This window comes from Hyperolius riggenbachi, chromosome 1 (assembly GCF_040937935.1).
Source record: "Hyperolius riggenbachi isolate aHypRig1 chromosome 1, aHypRig1.pri, whole genome shotgun sequence".
In the NCBI taxonomy this organism is placed as follows: domain Eukaryota; kingdom Metazoa; phylum Chordata; class Amphibia; order Anura; family Hyperoliidae; genus Hyperolius; species Hyperolius riggenbachi.
In genome coordinates, this window is record NC_090646.1 from 393,616,605 (window position 1) to 393,637,085 (window position 20,481).

At 48.9% G+C, this 20,481-nt stretch overlaps 1 protein-coding gene across 6 annotated transcripts in view; it reads left to right on the forward strand.

Moving 5' to 3' along the window:
• The window catches only part of LOC137552128 (dynein axonemal assembly factor 5-like), a 625,885-nt gene that overhangs the window by 70,600 nt on the left and 534,804 nt on the right, over positions 1-20,481 (forward strand). Inside the window, exon 5 of one of the 6 annotated variants that reach the window (XM_068271379.1) lies at positions 3,834-3,889. The exons of the other annotated variants lie outside the window; for them this stretch is intronic. Within the exon in view, the coding sequence (XP_068127480.1) occupies positions 3,834-3,880 (47 nt within the window). The 3' untranslated portion in view covers positions 3,881-3,889. Of the gene's footprint in view, positions 1-3,833; positions 3,890-20,481 lie in introns of those variants that run through there. 6 annotated transcript variants of the gene reach the window in all.

Here is a 20,481-nt window from a genome sequence, read left to right on the forward strand (position 1 = left end):
GTATCTTCATCAGATAGGCTGCTGCTTGTTCTACATTCCTCTTCGAGTTCCCCAAACGAGTCGCTATCAATAGTAGAAAGGTCCGGTCTCCATTTGCGGGTCTTGTAGAATTCCTCGTCTTCTGAATCTTCCTCGTATTCCTCCTTGTATTCCTCTTCCTCTTCCAATGCGATTCTGTGCTCAGGGGTGGCTTCCTTCTCTTGGATGATCTCGGTTGATCTTCCTTCTTCCTCCATATTTTTTATACCAAATGTTGTGCTGTCAGCAGGAGAGGGCGCTGATCCTTTTTCCATCGCTGAGGTGTCCATTGGCGCTGGAATGCTATTAGTAAAATGCTAGAATATGAAATAAAGATGCAGGAAAGGTTTTTGCTGCAGCCTCTTCCACGGTCAACTGTCAACTGTCAAAAATAACTGACACTCATGCTCTTAGCTCTGCCCAGCAGCTCATGCCATTATAACTGCCAGTCTCATGCCAAGTACTCAGATGATGCAAACAAGAATGGGCAGGTGCCTTTTGTAGGGCAACCATCATTTGTATCGCAACAAGTGCACATGAATTATAAGCCTAATGTGTACAGTAAAGTGTTTGATGTCCAAAACAACCAATCTGAAAGCTCCAGTGGATGTTTAAAAATAATCGACACTGACTGCCTGCCACAGCCAATTTACCATTTCAGCCCGCGGGGATTTTTTACCTTATGGACGAGAGGAATTTTCACCTGTCAGCGCTTCTCCCTTTCATTCCCCAATAGCTTTATCAGTACTTATCACAGCGAAATGATCTATACCTTTTTTTTTTTCCGCCGGCAATTAGGCTTTCTTGGGGTGATAAATTATGCTAAGAATTATTTTAATCTAAATGTATTATAATGAGAATAATAAGAAAATTTTTTATAAAATTCATTATTTTTTTCAGTTTTCAGCCATTACAGTTTTAAAATAATTAATGCTACCATAACTAAAATCCACACATTGTATTTGGCCATTTGTCTTTTTAATTTAAACCTTAAAATTATACCCCTAGTGTAATGTATGGTGACAATATTTTATTTGGAAATAAAGGTGCACTTTTTCAGTTTTACATGCATCACAAATTTTTAGCCCAATATTTTTTAATTTTATGTCCTCTTGTCATAAATAACCTTTGATTTTTATTCCCCTAAATCAGTAGGTGTGTTTTACTATTTGACCACAAGATGTCCCTACTGAGCAAAAATCCCATTAGCGCACAATGTACGCTAATTGGGATACAATGTATCACTACATTGTAACCAGGGAAGTGACGATCACAGCGGCGGCGGGGAGGTTATGAATGGAAACATTGTTTCCATTCATAAATTTAACGATCGGTTGGCGGGAATCGCGGCGGCTCCATTTACAGAAAAAACACTGTTTTTGAGCAAAAACAGTGTTTATTCACGGCGGACATGCTCGGATTGGCACAGGGGACTTTTGTCCCCTGCAGCCAATCCCCCCTGCGTGCAGCAGCAGCACGATCGTGGGCATCTGCCCGCACAATCGCCTGCAGACCACCCAAACTGCAGGGACGTGACTAGCGCGTCCCTGCGGCTCAAGCACTTGCCGCTGCGGACGTGAAGCTCACGTCCGCGCTGCTGAAATGGTTAAGCCATCAGCCAGGAGTAATATGTTATGTAGCTCCTCTCTGCTAGTAAACGGATAGTTGTTTAGGAAGAAGTGAAAGTAAATATGTAGATTTAATTAATGGGCCTAGACAACCTAGACGTAAAAGAAAACAAAATGTCTAATAAAATAACACACAAACACCGGGTAGAGAAAAAAGGCTGCAACCTTGTTTATTGGGTTTTTGAACAATTGTTAAATTGTGTACCCAAACCACACTTTATTGCATTTTACCAAGTGATCAGAAGGGCCTATTCACACTAGAAGCACTTTTCTGAGCGCTTTGTGATTGTTTAGCGCTTTTTAAAAATCGCTCCCATTCACTTTCATCAAAATCGCGGTAAAAATCGAAACAATTATGCAACCTAGTATGCGAAAATTGCAGCGATTTTTACGCAACGTTTACAGCGATTTTAATGAAAGTGAATGGGAACGATTTTTAAAAAGCGCTAATCAATCACAAAGCACTCAGAAAAGCGCTTCTAGTGTAAATGGGCCCTGAATCTTAAGATCACACCAAAGAGAGAATCATGAACTAGAAACCAACAAATGATGTCCACCAATCCAGTGACATTTCCCATTACAGCAACACATTTTTTTAAAGGACAACTGACCTGAGAGGGACACGGAGAGTGCCATATTTATTTCCTTTTAAACAATGCACCTTGCCTGATTGTCCTGCTGACCCTCTGCCTCTAATACTTTTAGGCACAGACCCTGAACAAGCATGCAGTGCCGATGTTTGACTTAAAGGGAACCTGAAGTGAGAGTTATATGGATGCTGCCATATTTATTTCCTTCCTCCCTAGCGGTATGGACAGATATATCCGTCCATAAAAACATGCTGTGAACTGTATAAACGTGCATACACATCAATACTCTCCTGCACTGTATACTAGACCCTTGATTGACACATTTTGGCAAGTTACAGGGAAACAAAAGTTTTAAAAATATATTTTATCACTTTTGCACAGAAATCCTGGGATGATTGAACGCCAGGGAGGTTAAGAAATACCAATTTTGTGGCTATCCTGCTGATCCTCTGTCTCTAATACTTTAAGCCATAGACCCTGAACAAGCATGCAGCATAACAAGTGTTTCTGACATTATTGTCAGATCTGACAAGATTGGCTGCATTCAGACACTACTGAAGCCAAACAGTTCAGACGTATTGCCAGACAACTGGTATTGTTTAAAAGGAAATGCATACGGAAGCCTTCATATTCTTCTCACTACAGTTGTCCTTTGAGTTTGACTGCATATGTTGTATGCTTGTTTCAGGTGTGTGATTCAGACTCGACTGATGCATAAAAGATCAGCAGAGCTGCCAGGCTACTGGTATTGTTTAAAATGAAATAAATATGGCAGCCTTCATATCCATCTCAGGTCAGTTGTCCATTGAAATGGAGACAAACGCCCAATTAAGCATTAAGGTTGTAAACTCACAGGGAGGGAGGGAAGGTCACTTGGCTGGTGTTTTGCAGAATGGTGATCTGCACCGCTGACACCAGGTGTTATGCTGGGCATACACTTCGCGTTTATGCGCCGGAATCGAGCCGCTGGCTCAATGCCAGCGCGTCCCCGCTCGTCCGCACGGGCGCGTGGATCGATTCCCGCTCGTCCCCATGGGCAGTTCCTTATCAGCCGCTCGTTTCTTCCATTATCCGCCCGCGGGGATCGAGCACGGAATCGATCCGCTGCGGTGATCGGACAGGTTGAATATTATCAATCGAGCCATCAGCGGCTCGATTGATAACAACTATCGCGCCGTGTATGCCCAGCATTAAATACTGCTCCTCTGACCTTGATTGGCGGCTTAAAAGCCCAGCAGGCCCAGTCCACCAATGCATGCTGCCACTAGTGTTGGGCGAACACCTAGATGTTCGGGTTCGAGAACGTTCGCCGAACATCGCCGCGATGTTCGGGTGTTCGCGCCGAACTCCGAACATAATGGAAGTCAATGGGGACCCGAAGTTTCGTGCTTTGTAAAGCTTCCTTACATGCTACATACCCCAAATTAGCAGGGTATGTGCACCTTGGGAGTGGGTACAAGAGGAAAAAAAATATTTGAAAAAGAGCTTATAGTTTTTGAGAAAATTGATTGTAAAGTTTCAAAGGAAAAACTGTCTTTTAAATGTGGAAAATGTCATGTTTCTTTGCACAGGTAACATGCTTTTTGTCGCCATGCAGTCATAAATGTAATACAGAGAAGAGGTTCCACGAAAAGGGACCGGTAACGCTAACCCAGCACCAGCAGCAGCACACGTGATGGAACAGGAGGAGGCGCAGGAGGAGAAGGCCACGCTTTGAGACACAACAACCCAGGCCTTGCATGAGGACAAGAAGAATGCGGATAGCATGCTTTGTACCGCCATGCAGTCATAAATGTAATAAAGATAAGTGGTTCAATAAACAGGGACCACGCGGCAACGCTAACCCAGCAGCAGCACACGTGATGGAACAGGAGGAGGCGCAGGAGGAGAAGGCCACGCTTTGAGACACAACAACCCAGGCCTTGCATGAGGACAAGAAGCGTGCGGATAGCATGCTTTGTACTGCCATGCAGTCATAAATGTAATAAAGATAAGTGGTTCAATAAACAGGGACCACGCGGCAACGCTAACCCAGCAGCAGCAGACGTGATGGAACAGGAGGAGGCGCAGGAGGAGAAGGCCACGCTTTGTGAGACACAACAACCCAGGCCTTGCATGAGGACAAGAAGCGTGTGGATAGCATGCTTTGTACCGCCATGCAGTCATAAATGTAATAAAGATAAGTGGTTCAATAAACAGGGACCACGCGGCAACGCTAACCCAGCAGCAGCAGACGTGATGGAACAGGAGGAGGCGCAGGAGGAGAAGGCCACGCTTTGTGAGACACAACAACCCAGGCCTTGCATGAGGACAAGAAGCGTGCGGATAGCATGCTTTGTACCGCCATGCAGTCATAAATGTAATAAAGATAAGTGGTTCAATAAACAGGGACCACGCGGCAACGCTAACCCAGCAGCAGCAGACGTGATGGAACAGGAGGAGGCGCAGGAGGAGAAGGCCACGCTTTGTGAGACACAACAACCCAGGCCTTGCATGAGGACAAGAAGCGTGCGGATAGCATGCTTTGTACCGCCATGCAGTCATAAATGTAATAAAGATAAGTGGTTCAATAAACAGGGACCACGCGGCAACGCTAACCCAGCAGCAGCACACGTGATGGAACAGGAGGAGGCGCAGGAGGAGAAGGCCACGCTTTGTGAGACACAACAACCCAGGCCTTGCATGAGGACAAGAAGCGTGCGGATAGATAGCATGCTTTGTACCGCCATGCAGTCATAAATGTAATAAAGATAAGTGGTTCAATAAACAGGGACCACGCGGCAACGCTAACCCAGCAGCAGCAGACGTGATGGAACAGGAGGAGGCGCAGGAGGAGAAGGCCACGCTTTGTGAGACACAACAACCCAGGCCTTGCATGAGGACAAGAAGCGTGCGGATAGCATGCTTTGTACCGCCATGCAGTCATAAATGTAATAAAGATAAGTGGTTCAATAAACAGGGACCACGCGGCAACGCTAACCCAGCAGCAGCAGACGTGATGGAACAGGAGGAGGCGCAGGAGGAGAAGGCCACGCTTTGTGAGACACAACAACCCAGGCCTTGCATGAGGACAAGAAGCGTGCGGATAGCATGCTTTGTACCGCCATGCAGTCATAAATGTAATAAAGATAAGAGGTTCCATAAACAGGGAGGGACCGGCAACGCTAACCCAGCAGCAGCAGCAGCACACGTGATGGAACAGGAGCAGGCGCAGGAGGAGAAGGCCATGCTTTTTGAGACACAACAACCCAGGCCTTGCATGAGGACAAAAAGCGTGCGGATATAGCAGCAATGCTTTTTGCCTCCATGCAGTCATAAATGTAATACAGATGAGAGGTTCAATAAACAGGGACCGGAAACGCTACACCATCCCAGATGTTCATTGGTCATGTTACTTGGTTGGGGTCCTGGAGTGTTGCGTAGTCATTTCCAATCCAGGATTGATTCATTTTAATTTGAGTCAGACGGTCTGCATTTTCTGTGGAGAGGCGGATACGCCGATCTGTGACGATGCCTCCGGCAGCACTGAAACAGCGTTCCGACAACGCTGGCTGCCGGGCAAGCCAGCACCTCTATTGCGTACATTGCCAGTTCGTGCCAGGTGTCTAGCTTCGATACCCAATAGTTGAAGGGTGCAGATGGATTGTTCGACACAGCTACGTCATCTGACATGTAGTCCTTGACCATCTTCTCCAGGCGATCGGTGTTGGAGGTGGATCTGCACGCTTCCTGTTCAGTGGGCTGCTGCTGCATGGGTGTCAGAAAATTTTCCCACTCCAAGGACACTGCCGATACCATTCCCTTTTGGGCACTAGCTGCGGCTTGCGTTGTTTGCTGCCCTCCTGGTCGTCCTGGGTTTGCGGAAGTCAGTCTGTCGGCGTACAACTGGCTAGAGGAGGGGGAGGATGTCAATCTCCTCTCTAAAGTCTCCACAAGGGCCTGCTGGTATTCTTCCATTTTGACCTGTCTGACTCTTTCTTCAAGCAGTTTTGAAACATTGTGTTTGTACCGTGGATCCAGAAGGGTATAAACCCAGTAATTGGTGTTGTCCAGAATGCGCACAATGCGTGGGTTGCGTTCAATGCAGTCTAGCATGAATTGAGCCATGTGTGCCAGAGTCCTACCAGAATCCTCATCATCCTCTTGTGAGCGTTGTGATAGTTGTTGTGATGCATCATAGTCGTCACCTTCCTCCTGGTCTGCTTCTGCTGACCATTCGCGCTGAATTGTGGAAGTCCAACGTGCACCGCTCTGGCCCTCGTCAGTGGTGGCAGGAAATTCCTGCTCCAACTCCAGCTGTTCCTCCTCCTCTTCTTCGTCATAGCTGCTGGGGCCAGCGTTCCCTGAGGCGGATGGCCTGATGTTGGTACCATCACGCTGATCGTTTTCTCCTTCAGATTCCCCCAGTTGCATCATGACAGCTGTTTCCTTGATTTTCAACATTGACCTCTTCAGTAAACACAGCAGTGGTATGGTAATGCTGACTGAAGAGTTGTCACTGCTCACAAGCAACGTGGATTGCTCAAAATTTTGGAGGACTTGGCAGAGGTCCAACATGTTGGCCCAATCGGATCCACAGAAGCTTGGCAGCTGTCCGGATGCGCCTCGGTACTGCGCCGTCATGTACTGGACCACTGCACTCTTCTGCTCACAAAAGCGTGCTAGCATGTGCAGCGTAGAATTCCAGCGCGTAGGGACATCACACAGCAAGCGATGGTGGGGGAGATTGAAGCGCTCCTGCATCTTGGCGAGTGCCCCCGAAGCAGTACTGGAATTTCTACAATGTTTGGCCACTCGACGCACCTTCAACAGAAGATCGGCCACGCCTGGGTATGTCCTCAGGAACCGCTGAACTACTAGGTTCATCATGTGCGCCAGGCAAGGGATGTGTGTCAGCTTAGCTAACCTTAAAGCGCGAATGAGATTATTCCCATTATCACACACAACCATGCCCGGTTTCAGGTCCAGCGGTGCCAGCCACAAATCCGTCTGTTCCTTTATTCCCTTCCAAATTTCCTCCCCTGTGTGCTGCTTATCCCCAAGGCAGATCAGCTTCAGCAACGCTTGCTGACGCATGCCAACAGCTGTGCTGCACTGCTTCCACGATCCTACTGCTGCTGGGTTAGCGTTTCCAGATGAGGTACAGCTTTGAGATGCGTTGGAGGAGAAGGAGTCAGAGAGGTAGGTGCTGCTGTTGTTATCCAGTGGGAGGGACGGCGGTGCAGCTGTTTGCGGCGTGGGCAACACCCGCGCCGTAGCAGGTGAGGAATCGCTGCCAGGCTCCACAAGGTTCACCCAGTGCGCGGTAAGGGAGATGTATCGACCCTGGCCGAACGCACTCGTCCAGGTGTCAGTGGTGAGGTGAACCTTGCAGGCAACGGCATTCTTCAAGCTTCGGGTTATTTTGCTGACCACGTGCTCATGCAACTCAGGCACTGCAGAGCGCGCAAAGTGGTAGCGGCTGGGAACCACGTAACGTGGGATGGCCACTGACATCATGCCCTTGAAGCTGTTTGTCTCCACCACTCGATATGGCAGCATTTCGCAGGCCAGAAGCTTGGCTATGCTGGCTGTTACTGCCACGGCCCGGGGGTCATTTGCTGGCAATTTCCTCTTGCGCTCAAACATCTCCGACACAGACAACTGAACCGTAGCGCTGCACACGGAAGGGCTGTTGGTTGTTGTGTTTGATGAACACTGGGAGACCTCAAGAGCACTACTCCAGAAAGTGACAGTGTCAACGTCGTCTGATGTTTGTGAATGTTGTGAACCACGCAATGGCTGGGCTACCGCTGCTGCTGAGGCGGGTCTGGTGGTGAGTCTGGTGAACCCAAGGGAGGCAGTGTTGCTGGTACCCTGTCCTGCCGAGTTTGCCCACAGAGTGGGATGTTTGGATAGCATGTGGCGGCTCATGCTGGTGGTGGAAAGGTTGTTAATACTTTTCCCCCTGCTCAGGCGGGTCTTGCACACCTTGCAAATCGCCATGGTAACATCCTCAGTGCAGTCTTCAAAGAAAGCCCAGACTTTGGAGCACCTGCCTTGCTGGCGATTTCTGTTTGCTCCTCTTTTGCCTCTCACTTGAACTTCCACGCTTGTGGTGCCTGAAATTGCGCGCCGCCTACCTTGTGGCACAAGGCGAACTCGTGCAGCAGTGGGTTCTTCAACAGACTCATCTGTGCTGCTGCTACGACGTCGATGTTCTCGTTCACAAACAAAATCTGGGTCTCTGTCCACATTGTCCATACCCTCCTCTTCCATCTCCTCAAACTCGTCATATGTCATTGTGGGGGGCCGCCGCGGTGGAGTAGAGCTCCCCAGAACAACCTCTGCGCAGCTCACTCCAACGTCGTCTTCCAGATCTTGTCGGCCGACCTCCTGCAATTGCAACCCCTCCTGCCCAACTTGCTCTGGGATTTGGGTTTCCGAGTCCTCCTCGGACTCGCCTTGTATTTCAGTGCGCGGTGCATTTCCCACAGTTAATGGTTGTGAATCCGGGCACAACATTTCTGGCTGTTCCTCCATTGACCTTTGAAAGGTGGAAGTTTGTTGGGCTGGGAATAGCTCCTGCGAATACCCCATTGTGTCCTGAGGTAATTCATCGGACTGGTTATCTGGCAGTTGTGTGCGTGGTGTCGCTGCCGGTTGTGTCAGCTTTGTGCCCACTGGCTCCTTGTAACTGGCTGAGGACTCGGACCTCGTGCGTGACGTGCTGGTGCTGCTTAACCCACTGCTGGACGCTTGAGAGGTCATCCAAGTAATTATCTGGTCCTGTTCTTTTGGATCTGTGAGGGTTGTTGTCCTGGACAACATGGGCGGTATTGAGTGGGTTTTCTTGGGTGTTCCCCTGTGGCCTGTACGTGAACCGTCAGGGGAAACACCTCTTCCCTTGCCCCTTCCTCTTTCACCGGATTTATTCCTCATTTCACTTATCCTTACAGTACACGCTGACTGGCAGCAGTACAGTGGCAGTACAGAAATGCTATACAGTACCACTATTCCCAGCAGCGACACAGAGCACAATGCTATACAGTGGCGGGTGAGCGGTGTACCACTATTCCCAGCAGCGACACAGAGCACAATGCTATACAGTGGCGGGTGAGCGGTGTACTACTGTTCCCAGGCCCAGCAGACACAGAGTGGAAGTAAACACAATGCTATATAGTCTGGCTGAGCCGTGTACACAGAGTGGCAGTACACACAATGCTATATAGTCTGGCTGAGCGGTGTACACAGAGTGGCAGTACACACAATGCTATATAGTCAGGCTGAGCCGTGTACACAGAGTGGCAGTAAACACAATGCTATATATAGCGTGGCTGAGCGAGGTGCACAGTGGCAGTACACACAATGCTATATAGTCAGGCTGAGCCGTGTACACAGAGTGTCAGTAAACAATGGTATATAGTCTGGCTGAGCGGTGTACACAGAGTGTCAGTAAACAATGGTATATAGTCTGGCTGAGCGGTGTACACAGAGTGGCAGTAAACACAATGCTATATATAGCGTGGCTGAGCGAGGTGCACAGTGGCAGTACACACAATGCTATATAGTCAGGCTGAGCCGTGTACACAGAGTGGCAGTACACACAATGCTATATAGTCTGGCTGAGCGGTGTACACAGAGTGGCAGTACACACAATGCTATATAGTCTGGCTGAGCCGTGTACACAGAGTGGCAGTACACACAATGCTATATAGTCTGGCTGAGCGGTGTACACAGAGTGGCAGTAAACACAATGCTATATATAGCGTGGCTGAGCGAGGTGCACAGTGGCAGTACACACAATGCTATATAGTCAGGCTGAGCCGTGTACACAGAGTGGCAGTACACACAATGCTATATAGTCTGGCTGAGCGGTGTACACAGAGTGGCAGTACACACAATGCTATATAGTCTGGCTGAGCCGTGTACACAGAGTGGCAGTACACACAATGCTATATAGTCTGCCTGAGCCGTGTACACAGAGTGGCAGTAAACACAATGCTATATATAGCGTGGCTGAGTGAGGTGCACAGTGGCAGTACACACAATGCTATATAGTCAGGCTGAGCCGTGTACACAGAGTGTCAGAAAACACAATGCTATATATAGCGTGGCTGAGCGAGGTACACAGTGGCAGTAAACAATGCTATATATAGTGTGGCTGAGCGAGCGGTGTACTACTGTTCCCAGCAGCGACACACAATGACTGGGGGGGACCCTGGCTAGCGTGGCTGGAGAGCGAACTACCCTGCCTGCCTACCCAAAGCTAAACCCACAGACAAATGGCGGAGATATGACGTGGTTCGGGTATTTATTTACCCGAACCACGTGACCGTTCGGCCAATCAGAGCGCGTTCGGGGAACGTTCGGCCATGCGCTCTTAGTTCGGCCATGTGGCCGAACGGTTTGGCCGAGCACCGTCAGGTGTTCGGCCGAACTCGAACATCACCCGAACAGGGTGATGTTCTGCAGAACCCGAACAGTGGCGAACACTGTTCGCCCAACACTAGCTGCCACTCCAGCAGTAGACTAATCCAGGGTCCCAGCAACAGCCACCTGTGAGGAAACAAAAAGCCAGAAGCCAGCCACACTCATGAATAATTAAACATACCGGTCACGTCGGCAAGCCCATGGATTCCCAATAGGGATGATCAATGATATGCAAATACTTCGGAGTTTGTGCAAATTTATGTAAATTTTATGCAAATATATGCAGCTTGAAATTGGACCAATCAGTTTAAACCTGGGTGGGATTTGATTGGTCCATTTTCAAGCTGCATATATTTGCACACAAATTTACAGACGTTTGCATAAACTCGGAAATATCTGCATATCATTGATTATCCCTAGTCTCCAATGTTAACTGTTTCTGTTCCTGCCAGAAGATGTGCAGCGTTATAAATAATAAAATCCATAGCAAACAAACAATGAATGTTGTTCTACCCAGAGTTTTGTGGAAGATAAATCCATTTTGAGCTTTGTGAAGTTGGCCCCTCCTACAATCAGCACAAATATGAATATCATTATATTGGTACAAGAGAATAATGTCCCAACATTTAGGTACCGCTAATGCAGAGGACCGGACTGGTGTGTGAACAGTATATATGATTTGCTGCAGTGCTGTATGTGAACTTGCAGGGCGTGCTTAGGCCTGGAACATGCACATTAGTCAATTTCAGGAGAAGGGGAGGGAGACTGGCATTAGGGTTGTTAAAACCCTTTCACTTGGGGAGTTGAGATATGGCTATCAGCAGCCAGGTGGGCGCCAGGCTGGAGGATCCCCGCGTTTCACACCTCTGGCTCTTGTTCACTGCAGGATTAGTGTTGGGAGCGGGCTGCTCAGACGTGAGTTAAATGGCTCACGTCATGGCGGCAGTTTCGCCATCGCAAAAAACTATAATTTTCACGCGAAATTCACGATTGCGCGCAATAAATCAAGCCCAAGGAACGGTCTCCAAGGCAAGAAACCAGTGGTGTAGGGACCACGGTCACATGTGTGACAGGGCCTGGGGGGGCTCCGCTTGTCCTCACCACGTGCTGCATGGGGGGCAGCGGGCGCACAAGCAGTGGCTGAGAAGGACATCAGATACTCACATTGCCGAGATCCAGCGCTGCATGTACTACTTACTTCCTGTTCCTGTGTTCCATCCCATAGTAACCGCTCCCCCTAGGGGGCGCTGTTACTGTGAGATGGAACGCAGGATCAGGAAGGAATAAGTACATGTGGTGCATGGATCCTATCAATGTAAGAATCTGATGGCCACTGATAGTGTGCCTGCCGCTGCGTTCCCCCTCTGCCTGGCTACCTATACTGGGGGCACATATTTCTGGCTACCTATACTGGGGGCACCTATTTCTGGTTACCTATACTGGGGGCACCAATTCTTGGCTACCCATAGTGGGGGCACCTATAGCTGGCTACCTATTCTGGGGGCATCAATTTTTGGCTACCTATACTGGATGCACCTGTTCATATGTACGTATACTGGGGGCACCTATTCCTGGCTACCTATACTGGGGGTACCTGTTCCTTGCTACCTATACTGGGGGAACATATAGCTGGCTACCTAGACTGGGGAATCTATAGCTGGCTACCTATACTGGGGGGCTCTTATTTCTGGCTACCTTTACTAATACTGAGGGCACCTATTCCTGGCTACATATAGGATCGAAAGAACTAGTGTGGTTTGAATTATAAAACAACTCATTTTTCTTATGAAAGCTTTATGGTTGTGATTAGGGGTGTAGCAGGGGTGTGGCTTGTGTCCCTCTTTCTTATCTCAAATAGTTGGGAGCAGGCCCGCCATCAGGGGGGTACAACTGTGACTTCCGTCCTGGGCCCGGGCCGGGCCTAGGGCCCGCAGCCTCGGGCCCCCCCAGGCATTAACCTGCTGAATGGTCTCTTCCGGCCCCCCTCCCCCAGCGGCCGCCGCTGTTAATACCTTAGCAGCGGCCGCTCTCCCCTCTCCGGCGCCTGTACTTTCCAGCAGCATCTCCCGGCTGCTGTGTGTGATGATGCGGCAGGAAGCATGGCTCGGTTCCCAAAGTAACGGCGATACACATCGCCGTTACAGGAAGCCGCTGCCCTGCTTCCTGCCGCATCACACACAGTAGCCCGGAGATGCTGCTGGAAAGTACAGGCGCCGGAGAGGGGAGAGCGGCCGCTGCTAAGGTAACAACAGCGGCGGGGACGAGCAGGGGGGAACCACCTACCCATACTGGGGAACTATACTGGCTATACTGGGGCACTATACTAGCTATACTGGGGCACTATACTAGCTATACTGGGGCACTATACTGGCTATACTGGGGCACTGTACTAGCTATACTGGGGCACTATACTGGCTATACTGGGGCACTATACTGGGGCACTATACTGGCTATACTGGGGCACTATACTGGCTATACTGGGGCACTGTACTGGCTATACTGAGGCATTGTACTGGCTATACTGGGGCACTGTACTGGCTATACTGGGGCACTATACTGGCTATTACTGGGACACTATACTGGCTATACTGGGGCACTGTACTGGGTATACTGGGGCACTGTACTGGCTATACTGGGGCACTGTACTGGGGCACTATTCTGGCTATACTGGGGCACTATACTGGGGCACTGTACTGGCTATACTGGGGCACTGTACTGGATATACTGGGGCACTGTACTGGCTATACTGGGGCACTATACTGGCTATACTGAGGCACTGTACTGGCTATACTGGGGCACTATACTGGCTATACTGGGGCACTATACTGGCTATACTGGGGCACTGTACTAGCTATACTGGGGCACTATACTGGCTATACTGGGGCGTAGTACTGGCTATACTGGGGCACTATACTAGCTATACTGAGGCACTGTACTGGCTATACTGGGGCACTATACTGGCTATACTGGCGCACTGTACTGGGGCACTATACTGGCTATACTGGGGCACTATACTGGCTATACTGGGGCACTATACTGGCTATACTGGGGCAGTGTACTGGCTATACTGGGGCACTGTACTGGCTATACTGGGGCACTATACTGGCTATACTGAGGCACTGTACTGGCTATACTGGGGCACTATACTGGCTATACTGGGGCACTGTACTGGCTATACTGGGGCACTGTACTGGCTATACTGGGGCACTGTACTGGCTATACTGGGGCACTATACTGGCTATACTGGGCTATACTGGGGCACTGTACTGGCTATACTGGGGCACTATACTGGCTATACTGGGGCACTATACTGGCTATACTGGGGCACTATACTGGCTATACTGTGGGCACTATTCTGGCTATACTGGGGCACTATACTAGCTATACTGGGGCACTATACTAGCTATACTGGGGCACTATACTGGCTATACTGGGGCACTATACTAGCTATACTGTGGCACTATACTGGCTATACTGGGGCACTATACTGGCTATACTGGGGCACTATATTGGCTATACTGAGCACTATACTAGCTATACTGGGGCACTATACTAGCTATACTGGGGCACTATACTAGCTATACTGCGGCACTATACTAGCTATACTGGGGCACTGTACTGGGCGTGCACAGCAGTCTGTAGGGGGGCCCAGGCTTGATGTTGTGTGAGGGGCCCTAAAATTTCTGATGGCGGCCCTGGTTGGGAGGTATGTACGAGTGACATGTCAAGGAGTCTTTTCTGGCTGTAGTTTAGCAGATAACACCAGACTTTTGTTCTGAAATGGAAGGAGAGACACAGTACCTGGCACCAAATGCAGCAGGGCAGACACACCGGAAATGGGAATCAGAGCGTGCACTTCCGAAGTGTAGTTGAAATCCAATGGAGTAGAAGACAAAGATCGAGGCACCGCTTCTTTAAAATCCCTTTATTCCGGTTGGGGAAATAGCAGGTACATAGCAGTGGGGGTATCAGATACTCCATTGGATTTAGACTTTTGTTCTGTTCTGATGTGTTTGTAGGACATGGACTGAAGGTAGTAACTGTCTGTGATGAAGTACCGGTAATAGTAAATTAATGGATTTACTTGGAAAATGACCAACACTGGTAGATATGACAGAAAACAAATCTAGCGGTAGAGTTATCTGCATTCTTAGCCGATAGTCCAAGGAAGTAGGAAGCCTCCACTCTCTCTGTGGGATTTGTTATTAGCTGGGCAGCAGATATTCCAGTTAATACCCTATTAGCAGGTACCATGCAGGAAGTCATTCATCTGATAACCAATTAGAGCACTGAATAATGTAACGTTGTCTGTTCCAATTGCATGAAGCACAATCAGCATGTGAAGCCTTTTTCCTGCCCGTGACAGTTGTATATGAAGAGGTCATGCCACTGACATAGAAGATACACTGTGACTGCTTTCTGAGCGCTTTTCTGAATATCAGTGCTTCAATCTTGTGCTAGTCGGCCCAGTAAATCCTCCAGTTGACCCCAGTCGCGATATATATATATATATATAGCGCATGTCCAGCCCAGCCGCACACACAACCCTATAGCGCTCCCGTTGACAGTAGCGCAATAGGGCTGCGCGTGCACAGTAGATCGTCACTGTAGGATTTATCTAGCCGGCCAGCAGAGGATGGAAATGGCCAGGGAAAATGGGGAGGGAGCCCATGGCCTAGGAGGCCCCAGGTACATATCAATGCTGTGATTTTTTTTTGGGGGGGGAGGGGGGCTCAGGTTTCCTTTGAGGCTTCTTTCACACTGAATCCATTGCATTCTCTCCCAATGCACAATATCATCGCATCACAACATGATGCAATGATATTTCTATGGTACGTTTATATAGGGTGCTGTGCGGCGGGTCCTGTTGGAGTAACGCACAGTGTCGTGTGCGTTTACAGTGGCATTGTACTTTCATTGTACTGTATGCTTCACTGAATGGTTGCACTGCCCGTCTAATTCGTTATGGAACTATTCAGTACCTTTGCATAGCGATTGTATCACAACATGCACAGTGTGAATAGACCCCAAAGCTTCCAGGTGCTGGATAATTAACCAGCTGCCAGCTAATTGTTCATCAGCTGTTGACTTTGATTGGCACTGGTTTTTTGGGGGGTTTTTTTGTTTGTTTTTTGGGGTCACTTCAAATTTGCTTTGGAATAATATTTTTGCTTTTCACAACTTGTCATTCTTGTCCCTCATTTGCTAGTTTATAAGCACTGAGAATGCAGCTTACCGCACTGCAATGCTAATCCTATGGGACGTTCACAGTGCGACATTAGCGTCGCATTGTACCGTGTATCGTTATGGTAACTCACTGCTTCCAGTGTGTTATCTCTAAACGCACATGTTACCAGGTACAGGAAAGCATACATTTCATTGCCTGTATGCTTTACTGTACATACTGTATGTGACAGTAACGCAGCGTTAATGTGCGCTACCACCTTTTCTTCGCGTTGCGTTGTAATGCTGCATTGTGACTTTAACGTCACATTACAATGCAGCGTCCCACTGTGAATTCAGCTTGAAGGGAATAAGCACTTGGTATAGCGCTTTTAACGACTTGCCGACCGCGCACTCATACCGCGCGTCGGCATAGTGGCAGGTGCAGGACCAGCGATGCAGATCTGCGTTGCCGCCTGCAGGCTAATTAATCAGGAAGCAGCCGCTCGCGCGAGCAGCTGCTTCCTGTCAATTCACAGCGGGGGGCTCCGTGAATAGCCTGCGTGCCACTGATCGCGACTCACAGGCTAAATGTAAACACAAGCGGAAATAATCCGCTTTGTTTACATTTGTACAACGCTGCTAACAGTAGCAGCATTGTACTGGATCAGCAATCCCCGGCCAATCAGCGGCCGGGGATCGCTGTCACATGACAGGCAGGAGCCTGTTAGAGGCTGCACAGGACAGATCCGTTCCTGTGCAGCCTCGGATCTCCGGGGAAGGGAGGGAGGAGAGGGAGAGGGGGAATCCTGCGGTGGAGGGGGCTTTGAGGTGCCCCCCCCCCGCCAGCCACACGCAGGTAGGAGCGATCAGACCCCCCCAGCACATCATCCCCCTAGTGGGGAAAAAAGGGGGGCGATCTGGTCGCTCTGCCTAGTGTTTGATCTGTGCTGGGGGCTGTAGAGCCCACCCAGCACAGATTAGCAAATACAGCGCTGGTCCTTAAGGGGGGGTAAAGGCTGGGTCATCAAGTGGTTAAGAATAAATACATTGTATATATTATTTTCCGGGTCAAAGAGATCACTTCCTGACCTGTGTCAGGAAGTGAACAAACAAATTGCTCTGCAAATGCGCTTAAAAATGCGCTTTACAAAAATCGAAACGCGCAGGTAGGCCCCGGGAGAGGGAAGAAAAATCACTCACAAAATCAAAAATCACTGGCGTCAGCGATTTTGATTTTAGATGTGAACAAAGCCTAACTGCAGTAAATAGCCGTGCGTTTTTGTCCGTGGAATAAGGGGAAGCAGGACCAGGCGCCGGAAATTGAGCGATCTGGTTTCTTCGAGACAGCTTCGCGGGACAAGAGAGCAGTTTTATACTTTTTCTACACTTTGACCTGGACGTGTACAGCTTTTGCAAAAAAAACAAAAAAAAAGCTAGGAAAATGGCTCTGTTCAGTGCTTTTTGGAGCGATTTTCCACTTTTCCCATACTTTACATTATTATTATTATTATTATTATTATTATTATTATTTATTGTATTTATAAAGCGGCAACATATTACGCAGCGCTGGACAATAAATATATACAACGATACAAGGATGACATACATAGGGTTATACACATAGAACAAAGTTATACATACAAATTGTACAAAATACATGATCATGCAATATGGGCTGGTTAGGTAGGCCCAGTAATACAAGTACAGGCTGTCATAGGACAGGAGCACATGATCCTGTAGATTACACTAGGGAGTGGAGGACCCTGCCAGAGGCTTACAATCTAAAGGGAGGGGTGGAAACACTAGGTGGGGCTGTTAAATATTGCTTAGAGAGTTACTGTGTGGTAGGAGGTGGGTAGGCCATCATAAAGAGGTGGGTTTTGAGGGCTTGCTTGAATGTGTTGAAAGAGGGAGCAAGTCTGATGGGTAGTGGAAGGGCATTCCAGAGGGTGGGGGCAGCTCTTGAGAAATCCTGCAGGCGGGCATGGGAGTGTGAAATGCATGGGGTGGTGAGGCGAAGGTCGTTGGAGGAACGGAGGGGGCGACCTGGTGTATACTTGTGAACAAGCTCCGAGATGTAGGTAGAGCAGGTTTTGTGCACAGATTTATACGCCAGGCATAGAATCTTGAAACTTATCCTGAAACGGATAGGGAGCCATTGCAGAGATTCACAAAGGGGAGAATGGATGAGTCTTGCAGCCGCGTTCATCACTGATTGAAGGGGGGCAGTGCGTTTCAGGGGGAGGCCAGAAAGGAGGGAGTTACAGTAATCAAGGCGGGAGATGATGAGGGCATGGATGAGCAGTTTGGTCGTGTCCGGGGTTAAGAAGGGGCGGATCTTGGAGATATTACGGAGGTGGAAATTGCAGGCTCTGGTGATGTTTTGGATGTGTGGGATGAAGGAGAGGTCAGAGTCCAAGGTGACACCCAGACAGCGGGCCTGGGAGGTAGGGAGAATGGTTGTGTTGTCGATTGTGAGGTGGAAATCTGGGAGGGGTGCAGCAGCATGGGGTGGAACGATCAGGAGCTCAGTCTTGTCTAGGTTAAGCTTTAGGAACCTAGCTGTCATCCAGGAGGAAATTGCTGAGAGACACGAGGAGACCTTGTTTATGGTGGTGGATGAGAGATCGGGGGTATGGAGGTAAATCTGAGTGTCATCTGCATAAAGGTGGTAATTGAAGCCCAGGGAGAAGATGAGCTTGCCAATTGAGGAAGTGTATATAGAGAAAAGAAGGGGGCCTAGAACAGAGCCCTGGGGGACCCCAACTGAGAGGGGGGCAGGGGTTGAGGAGGAGCCATTGAAGGAAGTGGTGAAGGAGCGATTGGATAGGTAGGAGGAGATCCAGGCCAAGGCAAGACCATGGATGCCCATGGACTGTAGTGATTGGAGGAGGAGGGAGTGGTCAACAGTGTCAAATGCTGCAGAGAGGTCAAGGAGGAGCAAGATGGAATAACTGCCTTTGGCCCTGGCAAGGGTAAGGTCGTTGACCACCTTGGCGAGGGCTGTTTCAGTTGAGTGTGCAGGTCGGAATCCAGACTGTAGGGGTCGAGTAGGGTATTGGTGTTGATGTATTGGGTAATGCGCTGGTGGACTAGGCGTTCGAGGAGTTTAGAAGCATAGGGAAGGAGGGAGATTGGGCGGTAGTTTGAGGGTAGGGATGGGTCGAGTGAGGGTTTTTTCAGCAGGGGAAGTACAGTGGCCTTTTTGAATGCTTTGGGGAAGATGCCTGTGGAAAGGGAGAGATTGAACAAGGAGGTGAGGACTGGGGCCAGGTCAGGGAAGTGGGGACGAAGAGTATTCGCGGGTACCGGATCACAGGGAGAGGATGTGGGGGGGGGGGGGGAGCCACTAGCAGCAGGCTGACTTCATCAATGGTGGCAGGAGCAAAAGAGGCGAGGGGTGGATGAGACAGGGGAGCAGCTGGGAGGGAAGGCAAGGGGACAACCTGAGAGGCATTGGGAAGGGAGGGATGGGAGAGGGAAATTTCATTGCGTATTGTTGCAATTTTAGTGGTGAAGTGGTTGGCAAAGTCGTTGGCTGAGAGGGAGGAGCTGGGAGGGGGAGGAGTGGGGTTGAGGAGGGAATTGAAGGTAGCAAAAAGCTGTCGAGGGTTGGAAGCTTGGGTTCCAATCAGTGCAGCAAAGTACCTTTGTTTAGCCTCAGAGAGGGCAGTGTGGAAGAGTAACAGTTTGGCCTTGTAATCTTGGAAGTCAGAATTGAGATGTGATTACCTCCATTTCCGTTCGGCTGCTCGAGTTTCTTTCCTGAGGTTACGTGTGTGGGTGTTGTGCTCAAAAATACTGCAGGACCCGCGTTTGGGGGAAAAAAAAAAATCACATTGCTCTGGTGTGATCCATCCCATTCAAAAACATAGGCCAAGCACTTTTCGAAGCACTAGCGCTTTTAAAAGTGCTCTTGGTGTGCACCAACCCTCACACTTTACACATTCTACTATGTGGTGTCCAACTCATGGCATGCATTATACATAACCAGATAAAACACATTTGATACAAAAAGGTGCATGTGACAGAATACAGCATGCTGCCGCTTTATTTTTTTTAATTTTTTTAATTTTTTTGTGAACATGAAAATGCATTGAATATGAAAGAGCCGTTGAATAAAATGGACTACCAGTTCTTATTTGTTTCTGCAATGTAGTAAAATGCAGAGAAAATGCATGCAGTGTGAATGAGCCCTAAAAGTGAACTACAAGCCTACATCTGGTTTTGATTATTTGTAATTATTGTTTAATTGACTTTATTATGAGAGGCTCCACAGCAAGATTGCTCACTATTCAATTTCCAGATGCCATTTTTCCAGGGATCCTATATGCTTTAAAGTGTACCTGAGAGCAGAAATAAGAAAGATTTCACACTTACCCGGGGCTTCCTCCAGCCCCACGAGCACCGCTGCATCCCTCGCCGTCCTCCTGAGTTCCTCCGTTTGGCCGCACTCAGCCCTGGTAACTGGCTCAGTCGCGTCAGTTGGGCTCTTCTGTGTATGAGCGACTGAGCCAGACTGCTGACTGCGGTGGAATTGTGAATTGGCACTTCAGGGTAATGATGGTTGGTGATTCAAGCATTAAGAGTCTTTTGGTTAATCCAACTGGCAAAAGTAAAACCTTTTGAGCAGTAGGATTTTAAGCCCGCCCACCACGTCACGGTAG